This window comes from Filicampus tigris, chromosome 11 (assembly GCF_054856515.1).
Source record: "Filicampus tigris isolate MCC_2025a chromosome 11, RoL_Ftig_1.0, whole genome shotgun sequence".
In the NCBI taxonomy this organism is placed as follows: Eukaryota; Metazoa; Chordata; class Actinopteri; order Syngnathiformes; family Syngnathidae; genus Filicampus; species Filicampus tigris.
The window spans coordinates 15,914,120-15,927,210 of record NC_141227.1 but is presented as its reverse complement, the minus strand read 5'-3'; the positions used below and the strand labels follow the sequence as shown (position 1 = coordinate 15,927,210).

General features: G+C 41.6%; 2 protein-coding genes across 3 annotated transcripts in view; one reads left to right on the top strand and one right to left on the bottom strand.

The window, feature by feature from the left end:
• The window catches only part of zcchc24 (zinc finger, CCHC domain containing 24), a 44,657-nt gene extending 40,549 nt beyond the window's left edge, over nt 1-4,108 (bottom strand). Inside the window, exon 1 of the mRNA XM_086044349.1 lies at nt 3,636-4,108. Within this exon, the coding sequence (XP_085900475.1) occupies nt 3,636-3,878 (243 nt within the window). The 5' untranslated portion in view covers nt 3,879-4,108. The remainder of the gene's footprint in view (nt 1-3,635) is intronic.
• LOC147139924 (annexin A4-like) lies at nt 1,907-12,940 on the top strand. 2 transcript variants are annotated; one of them, XM_086044347.1, is made up of 16 exons: nt 1,907-2,011; nt 5,099-5,250; nt 6,690-7,001; nt 7,341-7,423; nt 7,944-8,291; nt 8,380-8,467; nt 9,273-9,367; nt 9,643-9,756; nt 10,013-10,103; nt 10,478-10,557; nt 10,647-10,703; nt 10,779-10,872; nt 11,213-11,308; nt 11,729-11,787; nt 12,103-12,225; nt 12,327-12,940. In XM_086044347.1, the coding sequence occupies exons 3-16, from the start codon at nt 6,692-6,694 to the stop codon at nt 12,384-12,386; spliced, it is 1,698 nt and encodes a 565-aa protein (XP_085900473.1). In that variant the 5' UTR covers nt 1,907-2,011; nt 5,099-5,250; nt 6,690-6,691; the 3' UTR covers nt 12,387-12,940. The 2 variants fall into 2 exon arrangements, with proteins under 2 accessions (XP_085900473.1, XP_085900474.1); XM_086044348.1 differs by having other exon boundaries at nt 1,911-2,011; nt 8,091-8,291.
• The last annotated feature ends 151 nt before the right edge of the window (nt 12,941-13,091 follow it).

Here is a 13,091-nt window from a genome sequence, read left to right as displayed (position 1 = left end):
AAATGAGAAAAAAAAACAATGACCCCAGATCTTTTCTCTCATTAAATTCAGAACATCTGGCGAGAGTCCCAGCTGTGCTCATGAGCTGGAAAAGTACTAAGCAGGTTCGCAGAGGAGAAGAACAGGACTTTACAGAGGATGAGTCATTGTAAACAAGATGGAAGGCATGTTCCTTCGCCAGCCTGCGGAACATCAGCAATGTGACCAGATGCTGCTGGCGGTAAACAAGCGGTGGTCAGTTTGTGTTGTCGCAGAACGCAGAGAAGCATGCCGCTGACCCAGCTGCAACACTGAAAATGCCATCTGAATATTAATAGCGGGGCGAAAGCAGCCCACTGAGCTTCATTTCCCTTCTTCTGAGAAAGAAAAGCCATTTGGATCATGTGAACATCACTCTTCCAAAACTGTCCCCGAGTCGCCTCTTCTCAATGTTGAATTATGACCCAAAGCACATCAGAGAACTTGAGAGGTTTGAACTACACTTGATGATTACTATCTTAATTTGTTGTTAGCATGTCAAGCTTAAGATCTCTCCTTTTTTTAATTTTATTTTATGAATGTCATTCGCTATTACAAATCGGTCAATCGTAATGTCATTAAGTAACAAGGACCAAGTCTCAAGCCAGTCCCAAACTGAGTCCAGTGTAAGACAAATCTTGATTGATTTGGTTCAAGCCTTAAAGCGGAAGACAACAAAAACATGTTTTTGTCAAGAATATGTATATACAGGCCCAGTAGTTGAAACAAGACAATATGATTAATTTGAATATGAGTTAAGCAGCAAAATTCTCCCGGCTCACCTGTTTTCTGAAGCTGAGCTATGATTGGTCGTTACCCTAGCCCGGAGTAGTTGTGATGTCATTTTCAGTTGACAGAAGTGACAAAATGGCCGCCCCCAAAGATGGCTAAAAACGGGTGGATTTTGTTGCTTAACTCATATTCCACAAACACAATATTAATCAGAATGCTGTGTTTCAACTAGTGGGCCTGAATAGAACATATTCTTAAAAGAAACATGTTTGTGTTGACTTCTTCTTAAGCAAGTCTTGGGTCCTTTGAAATCCCAAGAAATCCCCAATCAATTTCATCCAAGTCTCAAGCAAGTCTTATGTACATTTTTCAAGTGGAGATGTAATGGGACCAGCTTGAGGCTAAATGGGGGAAAAATAGCAAGCCTGTATAAAAGTTGGACTAAAGGTTTTCGACTGCCTTCAATCTTGAACCAAAAAACTTGGTTGAAACTTCGACAATGAGACTAAAAACCTGCTTGAGCCCAAGATTGATCATTCGACAGCACTTTGAAGCTTTCTTTAAATTTGAACCAAATGATTTGCTTGCTTCCGAAATAGTTTTGAGTCTAACTTTTGACTTTGATGAAACGTGACAAAATGACAAAGGAATGAATGCTTGGACTTGGTCTTATCAAATGCCCGTGGTTCACCAACAAACTCCACATCTGGCATCAAATGATTAATCCTTTAACTGCTGTAATGACAAATACTTGAAAAGCCACATTAAAGCAAAGGCCCCAGTGAGTGGGCTTGATGGGATCCACAGATAAATTCATCCTCATCACAGAGGGTCAAGCATTTTTTTAGGATCCAGCCCAGTGTCTGGGAAATAATGTTGCTGTTTAATGTTGCATTGCGCAAAAAACCTCAAACTTGGCAACCTGTCCACGGCTCCATGCCAGATCTATATATCTGCAGTGTGTTAGCCGTGGACTCTCTAACCAGATCCAGCTTTGAGGCTGTGTTCATTTATTACATGTTGTCACTGTAAATCAAGCATCACAGCCCTGTCCATTCTCAGGTTTTCCATCTGCCATGCCTTTCAGCCTCGGGTATGACTGTGTTATGCGTTATCGCGCACACACTTGTTTGTGTATTCACTTAGTGCAGTTGTTGCGGTGCTACTTTGACAAACACAAAACGTCATTCTTTCGTTTCGCTCTCCAGCTGGCAGACCAAACAAAAAGTGATTTCACGCAAAGATGGGGTGAAACTGTTAGGTAAGTCAGTATTAAGTGAAAGAGTGTCGTGGATCCAGCACATTTTGATTGAGGTTTTTGGTGATTGAGGAGCACATCGGGCGCTACAAAAGCTAGTAAATAACGTCCTGCGCAACCAAGCAAGATAAGCATTTGTTTTCCCAGGTTTAGGATTGTGGTGTCGGCACGTCAGGGGGCAATCACGCACTGTTGTTTTAAAACCGGAGCTCTTGGGCCTGGTGGGTGACCCGAGTTAGCATAAAACTGCAGGAAGTCACAAAGGAAACTGCTATAGGTTAGGGTTAATGTACCTCGGAACCAAAAACAGAAAGATTGTAACAATATATGGCATGAGCATACATGCCTTTTTGAATTACAACTAAGATATGTTGGTGTATAACTATCAATGGACAACACGGCAATACTTGCTCGGACTTTTGCACTTTCGTGTCTTGAAAACAACGGCATTACTCATCTCATCATCAAATCTCCGTGGTGGTTTATTTAGCTTGGCGTAGTCGGCATAGAAAGTTGCAAAATCCCCGGTGCCCCTAAACTGTTTCCAGTCCGTATGCACGCTCGCTGACTTTGAAACACGTTATTCTCATGTGGATTGAATTTCTTTACACAATTGCGTGTAATGCATTGTGCGCACACCCATTCTTCCGAGGACTGTTTCATGTTAAGTGACGTCTATGGCTATTACCATAATAAAGAACACGAGCACATCTACTTTGAGTGTTAAAACTGCTAATAAACACTCTAGGAATTTAAGCAGCGAGTGTGCCTTAGCTGAAGTGGTGTGTTAGCAATCTGCACAGTTTGTAGTATCAGGTTTGCAGCCTGCATACATTAATGGCATGTTTGTCCCTAAAATTACACACCGCTTCTAAAATAGACAATATGCAAACATGAGTTGATTTTGTGTTTGCATGACCGTCTCTATTTGAAGAGGTCAAAAAAGAGACTAGTGTGGTCTGCTCAGCTGATCTGTCCAAGTCTAAAACTAATCCAAATTCATTTAGCCTAATGCAAGTCATTTTGGGCCAAGTCTCAGGTCTCCGTGTTATTTGTGCAAAATGCCAGTAACAGGTTTGAGTTGTGTTGCAGTCTTAGTGAGACCAAATTAATTGGGACCTGTTTCCTGTTCGAAATTTGGACCTACTTGAGACTTTTATCAAATGACTCAAGACATTAGTAGGCAACCCATGGCCGGCGTGCCATATACATCCTCTGAAGGCATTTAATTTGGCCTGCCAGACAATTATGAAAACTAATAAAACCTCAGAGGGATATTTAACCCACATTGGTGTCATCTTTGTATCGGATTTTTCATCATTTAGAATGGCATTTTTACTCTCCAGCCCGGACTCAAGGCTTCCTTGGCACTTGTCACACACACACGAACAAAACCTGCACTTTAAATAATTCTACTTCTAGTTGGATAATGTTGCTAAAACGTCATAACTCGCTCATAAGATTTGCTGAAGTCATGGTCCATATAAAAATGATCACAGTGGGTATCTTACCACAATAGTCTGTGCTGTCCGTGCACTAACATTCCCTGCATGGGCATGCAAACAGCTCGGTTACTTGAAACACACTCACTCAGAAACACAGAAAGATTATTACACATAAATGTCACCTCATTGCGCTGCAGCTGAAAGAAGTTGTTGAGATAGTTGGAGTTGAGGGAAGAGCTCAAGTCGGCCGAGGAGGGACTCTTGCTGAAGTTGAGATCCGGGTGGGAAGAGTTGGGTTCGGGTCTGAAGGCGTCAAATGCGCTGGTCTGGTGGTGGGGGTCTTGCAAGGAGAGATAGACCCAGTTGAGGAGTTGCGCAGGCTGGTACACGGAGGCACTCGTGTCTATGGCAGACAATAAGCTCATCTTCAATCCAAAGGGCTGAACTCGACTTGCCACCGCTGATACTTTCAATGGAACTCGTTTCTTGGTGGCTTTTTTCCCGGGGCAAGAAGTCGAGTTCTCCTTTTTGATCCCGAAAAAAAGAGCCCTTGTACGCTCCTCACGCCCGGAGCCTGGCCCCAGTTAAGTCTTAGTCAAAAGTCATAGCGCTAACATGTCAGTAAAAAAAAAGTTCCCCCCCCCCGATCCCCATGGTCCGCTATCTGCCTTTATTGCAGCGGGGCCGAGAGATTTGCTTTAAATATTAAATGAGGACGGTGGAGAGTCGGTGAGGACGCTGGCCAATCAGCGCTTGGCTAGCGTGAATATTCATGAACGGCGTTTTGAGCCAAATGGCTCGTCGGCCAAGTCTGTTCCTAGATACCTCTGCCACCACTAAATTTATTTATCACACTAGCCAGCACGTTTGCACCAAAGGTACTTCTTTTTGTTTATAAAGAGGTGTTAGAAGTAACGGTGTGATAGTTTTTCAGTTAAAATTATTGACGCTAATAAGTGATGGAGTGCTACCGTTGAACGTTTTTTCTTTTAACTTAACGTCAAAATACAGTCCCATACTTAGATGGATAAAAGAACAAAATGATAAATGGGGTAGCTTGTTGACTTAAATTACTTACCACCCAACTAATCAGCCTGTAGGTGGCAGGGCAGGCAAGACCACCAGAAGTTAAAGCCTTCAAAATGGCTCCCTCCTGTGGCGTATTTAATAAACATTAGAGTCCTGCAATTACAGTACAGTACAGTACATTTACTTTTGCACCACTTAACACGCAACTTGTCAGGAAACCACATACAGTAATACATTACGCTTCTAAATTGTGTGTGTATATATATATATATATATATATATATATATATATATATATATATATATATATATATATATATATATATATATATTTAAAAGGGTTTGTTTTGAGAAGTATATCATTTAATTACTTTTTTCGTTATTTATGTCGTAATCAAATTTAGTTTTAGTATTAGAATTCTGGGTTATTTTATATGGGCGGGTGTAGTTTCAGGAAACACTTGCCGTCCGTGTAAAAAAGAAATGAATAAATCACGTCGTGGATGCGCGACTACGGGTCATGCTTTACATCAGTCTTAACTCCCATTTACGTATGTACGTCGTGAGTGGAAAAAATGCGTTGTTGACTTTATTTGGTTTTGTCATGTTATGACAGCGGCGTGACAGGCAGCACAAGTGTGACACACGGATCGGTGGGCGGGTCCTCCCTTCAAGATGGAAACTATCTGGAGTGACCCACCCACGGCAAGCCTCAAACGTCGTTCAACAGCGGACCGATTGCATTAGTAAGAAGTCGAACAGGCCCAAGTAAGTTCCCCTATTCTCACAAGTACACTTATTTTACGACAATGGCTTTGAAATACTTATAGGCAAGTTATCTGTAGAGACGTAGCGATTATTTTGGGAGGCATTTCGTGGTGTAATGTTACTCTTTTTTACCCCCTCCTCGCTACCTCGGCCACTGCAGGTTTATCTTTAGCTCGACTTGAACGTTGTACGGCTAAACTGAGCCTCTTCGCTATATTTTTTGCACGCATTGCTTTATTTTAAGACGTCTACTTATGTGGTAACGATATTATTTGGCAAATTTTCAGTGATTTGTTTTAGCCCGAGGCACAGTTGGACTGGCCCGTCCAAGTTTAAAGTCAGCTAAACCTCAGCAGAGCTAAGCTACAGTGCAGTTACAGTACAGAATACTGTCTTAGTAGCTGCTGTGTGTTTAACAGCCTTTGTCAAATTGTTGACTCACTCATCATCACTACAATAAAATGGGAAGACGGGGGACGGTACACCTTGTACTTAGTTCCTATCTAACGTTTTTTTTATTTTGTGTTATGGTCTAGCTGTCAAGTAGTAATTGTAACGGCTCACTTTTAGAATCTACTTGTGAAAGTGTGATTTGTAATGGTTAAAATTGTGTTTTTCACAAAGGTATTTTACATTAAGTCATACACATTCACATTAGATGGATTTCCAACGTCTTTTTTAAACATGTTTGCCAAATTCAAATTAGGGAAGACGTCAATGGTGGGTATTAATCCAGTGAGGTCATATATGGAACAAGGATGCCATTTACACGAGTTTAAGTCCTGGAAGGTAAACACAAATAAAAGCCTCCAATAACCTCGGATTACATAAAATGAGTGAAGGATACAAATTGGCTTCAGGAGAATAATGTCCCTTCCCGTATCCAGTAGTGCTAGTAGTGTATTTGACAATTCTGTTCCTAGCCTTGGGGAAGCTTTAACAGGAAATCCTAAGTCCTTTTTTTTTTTTAAGTATTTGTCATGAGTTGTCAGTGAATCCATTCTGTTTTTATCTGTTGTTTTAATGACTTCTCCATTTTATGTATGACTTCTAATAAAACTTCCTTTTGTGATAAAGCAATTAGTGTTAATATATATTTATTTTTCTGGATATATTTGAAATATGGCCATATGGTGGTCAAGTGGTTACCACATCTGCTTCACTGTTAAGAGGTTCTAGGGTCAAATCTTACTTCCTTCAACGTTACGAAAACTTGTACAGGTATGTTAGGATAATTGAACAATCTAAATTACGAGTGTGAATGGATGTTTGATGTGTTTGTTTCCTGCCGCCCAGTCCATGGTGTATACTACCTCGTACCCAAAGTAAGATGGGATAGGTTCACCACTTCCTTAATGAGGAAAAGCTGGAATTGCCCACCACTGGTGTAAAATGATGTCCCTTTAATTCACTTACTGTTTTCTGTTTTGTCTTTGAAGCCATGAGTTACCCTGGCTACCCTCCTCAAGCTGGTGGATACCCACCACAACCTGGTGCTTACCCACCCCAAGCAGGTGGCTACCCTCCTCAGCCTGGTGCCTACCCTCCTCAGGCTGGTGGATACCCACCACAACCTGGTGCTTATCCACCCCAGGCGGGCGGCTACCAACCCCAGGCGGGCGGCTACCCACCCCAGGCGGGCGGCTACCCACCACAGGGGGGAGGATACCCACCCCAAGCAGGAGGTTACCCACCTCAGGCAGGAGGTTATCCACCCCAGGCCGGAGGCTACCCACCAGCGCCTCCACCAGGTATGGCAAACATGGGGAACCATGCATTTCTCCCCTCAAAATTGTTGTTTTTTTTTTTTTTGTAGCCTGGGGGACATTTTTTCCCCTTCCCAAAGCAAACAAATCTCTGCTGTTGCTAAGAGACACAAGTAGCACAGTCCTCTTTTGCTCCCTCTCTTTTCACTTCTACAGTGCTCCCATTCTGAGTTCAACACTGTCACCTACTTGTTGACAAGTCGGAAAGTTCCAGCAAGAGGAGTCATTCCTCCATTCATTGTACTGTTCTAATATTCCTAATCGTTAGGTATTTTGAAGCCAATGCAATGTGGGTAACAGATGAATGTTCGTTTTGTGTTGCAGGCAGCTGGGGAGGTGGGCCTGCTGGAGGATATCCCTCCATAGGTATGGACAACCTCACCAACCCGGGATACAATGCTGGCATGGTAGGTGGACTTGATTAAGAGAGGCTCCTGTAATTTGAATGTAGTTTTAAATGTATGTAATACGACATGATGAAAGTGGTTGCGTTGAGTATTGCACTTAGAATGAATTCCACTTCCATAACTGGGCTATTCCGTCTTTACACTTTCTGGTAAGTCAGTTCTTGAAATTTGCATCATTAAAAAAAAAAAAAAAAAACTCAGCTTATCTTTCTCACTTTCTTGGCATGAGAAGACAAACATTTTACATTAAGAAATTAAAATGAGCATCCATGCCTCTAAAGCTTGCCCATTTTGTGCCGCTTTTAATCCTTTTCTCTTTCCTCATTCTTTGTCCTGTTTGTGTAATTTGTGATGTCAAATTTCCCATTTCACTGCATAGCATGGCTACACTTTGTATACATACTAGTGTCATAAGCATTTAAATGTTTTAAATATTGCTGTGTATCAGAAAAACATAATTCAATAGATTCCAGGTTTAACTTCGCCCATATTATGGAATGTCAATCTTTCCAAATTACAGGCCTACCAGATGTTCCAAGGCCTGGGGTGTTTTTCCCCAAACCCCTCCATGTACGCCCACGCCCCCGGGGGATACCCGCCTGTCTATCCACCAGGCGGGTACGGTGCCCCTTTCCCTAACCAACAGTCATATGGCCTGTACCCACAGCCAGGAGGAGCCATGCCTCAAGGCCCAGGGATGGGCTACCCAGGCCAGCCTATGCCCGGCTACCCTCGCGCGCCATCTCCCAACCCCACCGGGTATGGAGCAGCACCTGCACCGATGCCTGGGTACCCAAAGGTCCCCTCTCCAAATCCATCGACGCAAGCCTATGGAGGCGGAGCCATGCCGATGGCACCGCCTGTTAATGTAAGAACCAATATGTTTTAAAGACAACTTACCATCAAATAGTGAACAAATATGATTTTTGGTTGGATTTGTGTACGGGTAATTGCAGAAAGGGTTCAGAGGGACAATCAAGGACTTTCCTGGAGCGGACCCTCTCAAAGATGTGGAGGTCCTAAGGAAGGCCATGAAGGGCTTTGGTGAGTGACTGACAACTCAGCTGCTTTGTCCTGGTCAAACCCACGCTCAATAATTTTCCTGGTATTAGACTATGCAAATAGTGTCATAACATATTTGGGACGCCACCTGTTTATGAGCTTATTCTATGGTCTCGGGAGTCGGGACAGCCACTGACATTATCGGCCCTATTTTGTTGAAAGCAATTGTTGCTGTCATTCACGTTTTCTGTCACATTGGATGGTAATGTTGACTTTACGCATCTAATTATATTAAGGCAATATCCCACTTCATTGGGGTCTATTAAAAGTTACAGTTGAATTTTATGGGAGGTTAATGAAACGATTGAATGAGAAACGACCGATTTAAAGGAGATGTATCAGGAAGGCAGTTTTGCAATCTCCATTGAACTAGACGAGCCATCTCCATTTTCTCGTTTAAAAATTGGAAATTGAAAAAGGAAACAAGCCTTCTGATCTTCTATTATATGTTTATTTAACACTAGTAGGGCAATGAAATCCGCCAAGCACACGTACGCTATCTCCGAAAATAAAGCCCCTCAGCGTGTAAACTTTACACACCTATCTAAAATGTCTTTACACAGAGGCGCCATCGCACCTTTATTACAGCTATTTTACGTCCTTCGAATCGCAGAACATTTCCAGGTTAATACAAGTGGGTGTTATTCTTGTATAGACGTATTTTGTGTTTTAGAATAACTATTCATTTAACATGAATGTATAGTCATTGTAAAGTTTAAATGTATTTATTTATGAATTCATATCAGTGATGTGAGTTCATGGACCAATTAGTATTGTGTGTGCGCAGGAACTGATGAGCAGGCCATCATTGACTTGCTGGGGAGTCGCTCCAACAAGCAGCGTGTTCCTCTGCTCCGTGCCTACAAAACCTCCTATGGGAAGGTAAACCATCCCGCCCATCCGTGCTTATTCTTAACGCTCTCTTTCCATAATGAGAAAATCCACCGTTTTTAAAATAGTGTTGGCGTTTAAACAGCGTTCCCTATATCGAGTGTCGAGCGTAGCTTAACAAGCGTTGACAAGCAGACGACAGGTGCTGCCAGCAAAATGGAAAGAGGGCTGGAGCACAAACTCTCAGAGCTCATTATAGTTTGCTTTTCAAAGCTCTGGAAATTGATGAAGGACTTCAGCTATTCCAAGCCTGTTTCCATTTTCAGGATCTGATTAAGGACCTCCACTCTGAACTGTCGGGCGACTTTAGGAAGCTGGTCATGGCCACGTTGAAGAGCCCGGCTTTGTTTGACGCCTCTGAGATCCATAGTGCCATCAAGGTAAACGTTTGCCCTAAAGGCCCGGCCCATGCATAGTATATATTTACTAAATATTATTCCAGATGAGAACACAAACAGTGACAAAAGGGTTGCAATGTAAATGGTAAAATTTTGCTTCCATAATTCAAAAAAGTAATGTTGATGAAAATAGGAATTACTGGGCAAATGACTTGTGTTGTCAGTCCGTTACTAGACAGAAAGTCTGCTCGGACAAAGCCGCGGAATGAGATTCGAATGTGCCGCGTGATCATTGCAGGGCGCTGGGACCGACGAAGCCTGTCTGATAGAGATCCTGTCATCTCGTTCCAACGCCGAAATCAAGGAGATAGCCCGTATTTACAAAACAGGTGAGGCGCTTCAAGCCGGTAGTTTCACTACTAATCACCATGTTCGGATTTTGATTGATAAGATTGGCGGAATCCAGCTTTATTTGTGTTCACAAGAGCAGAAAACTGGAGGTATAGTTCCTTGAAATTATCTGAGTTTGTCCTCTGCTACAGTGGAAACTCCAAAGTCAAACACTCCCAAAAATTATAAAATGTGGCAAAATTTGATTCTGCTCTATTTATTTTTGAATCATTTCAATTGTTTTGCCTGCATGCACATTAGGACTACTAAAATTGACATCTTTCCAAGGAACATTTCAATCGTGAGCTTACCTGCAAATAGTTGAGTATTTGTATCAGGCGTTTGTGTGGTTCATGTTCTCCCCTCATTTTAGAATTCAAGAAGTCTATGGAGGATGCCATCACCAGTGACACCTCAGGACACTTCCGTAGACTCTTGATCTCTCTTGCACAGGTACAGCAACAACAAAACCTACTGAAATATTTGTCTGCAACTACAGGGAGACCCCATTGAGTCTCCTTTTCCCCCCACCTTCTCTATAGGGTAATCGTGATGAAAGACCAAATGTTGACCTCTCACTGGCTAAGCAAGATGCTCAGGTACACTCTAATTTACACAAATTCATATTCATTTTGTCTATTTTTATGTATATATGTTTGCCGCTCTCCTCCTAGGCCCTGTATGCTGCTGGAGAGAACAAGCTGGGGACGGACGAGTCCAAATTTAATGCCATCCTATGTGCTAGGAGCAAAAGCCATCTCAGGACAGGTAGGCACTAAAATGAAGACAAGTCATCTCATGTTTATCAGTTTTAACTAAGGTCGCCATTAGGGATTAAGAGGCTAATGGTTTAGCTATAAACCGTGATGAATTTTCGTATTGCCGCTTTGTTTTGTAATTATTGTTACTACCATTTTTGGGTCTCTGAGAATGTTTATAACTCTGCTCTGTTACTGGTTCTTGTCTTGGTATTTTTTTATTTTAATTTTATATTTGTTTAAGCAATATTGTGATAATAGCTGTGATCATTATGGTCACTACAAACTTGATATTACATTTTCCTTATGATTGCATCTCTCATCTCAATGTATTTTTGTGTTGCACGCAGTTTTTATGGAGTACCAGAAGATGTGTGGCAGGGATATCGAGAAGAGCATCAGCAGGGAGATGTCAGGAGACTTGGAGAGTGGCATGTTGGCTGTGGGTAAGGAAAAAAAAAAAAAAACCCAGCAAGTGTTGCCACATTGTGTTCTGAACACAGATTTGTTTTTTGTAAAGTTAATGACATGTCTACACTGAGTCAAGGATGCTGCATTCATGTGTGAAATATTTTCCACATGATTAATGTTCTCTTTTTTCTTTCTTATTGTTTTTGCTACCATCAGGGTTATGGTAATATAACCTTTTAAGGTGTTTCATTTCAGTCAGTCCACTGTTAGTTTACAGTTTTCACAAATAGATTTTCATTGTGTGCACTGCAGTGTGCATGTTGCATGATATTCCGGTTTGTTACGATATAAATAGCTATAAAGGTGTTTCATTTTCATCTTACAATGATAAATCTTGTTCTTTTGCTATGAAATGACAAGTATTTTGTACTGAGTGCGTATGTTCTCTATTCCAGTGAAGTGTATTAAGAATACATCAGCCTACTTTGCTGAGCGGCTTTACAAGGCCATGAAGGTGAGCCTCATTCTATATGTGCACGTACACATTTACGGTTGCACGACTTAAGTCGAGTCGATGTCGAGTAGTTGATGATGTCTTTGCTATTTTTTTAAGTAGAGTCGTATATTTGCGGCACAATTGTTTGCTGCAAGCGACTTTGCCGTTTCCTTAAGTCAAAAACGTGATTGGCATATAGTCGACATCACACTGTAATCGTAATTGTCGAGTAGTAAATTCAACTAGTCGACTAGTCTGTACGTAATACGCATACAAGGAAATTTGACTTTTACTCATTCTCATTATGTGTGTGTTATGCGTGTGCTTGCTTAGGGGGCTGGTACTAAAGACACCACTCTCATCCGAATCATGGTGTCCCGTTCCGAGGTCGACATGCTGGATATCCGCCAGGAATATGTGAGAAACTATGGCAAGTCGCTGTACACTGACATCTCTGTAAGTATTAGCGCTGAGCGCTGATTAATCAGGCAACCACATGGATAAATGAAAGGCAAAGCAACCGTGTTGGATACAAATGTTTTTCCATCTCCTAACAGGGCGACACATCAGGCGACTACAAAAAGCTCCTTCTCAAGCTGTGCGGTGGCAGTGACTGAGGCAATCACATTTCATGTGCCTTCAATAGTAATCCGCCTTGGTTTTATATTGTCAAAGCAATATACAGAAGCTGCAAAAATGCATGCCATGACGGGTTTTTACCCTGTTGTAACCCCTCTTGGCCACTAGCAATACAATGTGCACACAAAAGCTTTTATATTTTTTACATGCTGAATATTTGAGTAGGTAGAGTACCAATGCATTACGTACGAAAAAAAGCTTTATATTTTTAAAAAGTACATTGTTGTATTGTTCATTGTTTATTGGATCCCCATTAGCTGTCGCAATATTGTGCCAATTGTGGATGTCCCCATATGAACGGGTATGTTCTTTCTGATTTATGTTTAATAATGTCCATAAATGCTGAATTGAAATGCACGTGCCACAACATATCAGCCTTGCCATGTAATCTATATATTACTCTACTTTGACATTTTCCTTGTCGCCGTTGTGCTTTATGGTTAGCTGGCATGTGGACCGAAACCACTGCAGGTCACACTTTTGTCTGGAATTTTATATTCACAAGTCCCAGAAAATAAACAATAACAACTGACTGCTTTCTGGCTCATCAAATTAATAATTATTTAAATGATGAGGGGAAAAAAATGTGTTCTTGCTGCTCTTCGTGTATGGTTTACTTGAGAACACCAACACAGCGCACAGTACACATAACTGCATCTCCCCTAACAATCACGCTCAAACAA

Coding starts and splice junctions, on each gene's coding strand:
- LOC147139924 (XM_086044347.1), top strand. CDS start 6,692: ATGAGTTACCCTGGCTACCCTCCTCAAGCTGGTGGATACCCACCACAA. Junction 10,873..11,212: donor CAAAAGCCATCTCAGGACAG/GTAGGCACTAAA, acceptor TGTTGCACGCAG/TTTTTATGGAGTACCAGAAG. Junction 11,309..11,728: donor GAGTGGCATGTTGGCTGTGG/GTAAGGAAAAAA, acceptor TCTCTATTCCAG/TGAAGTGTATTAAGAATACA.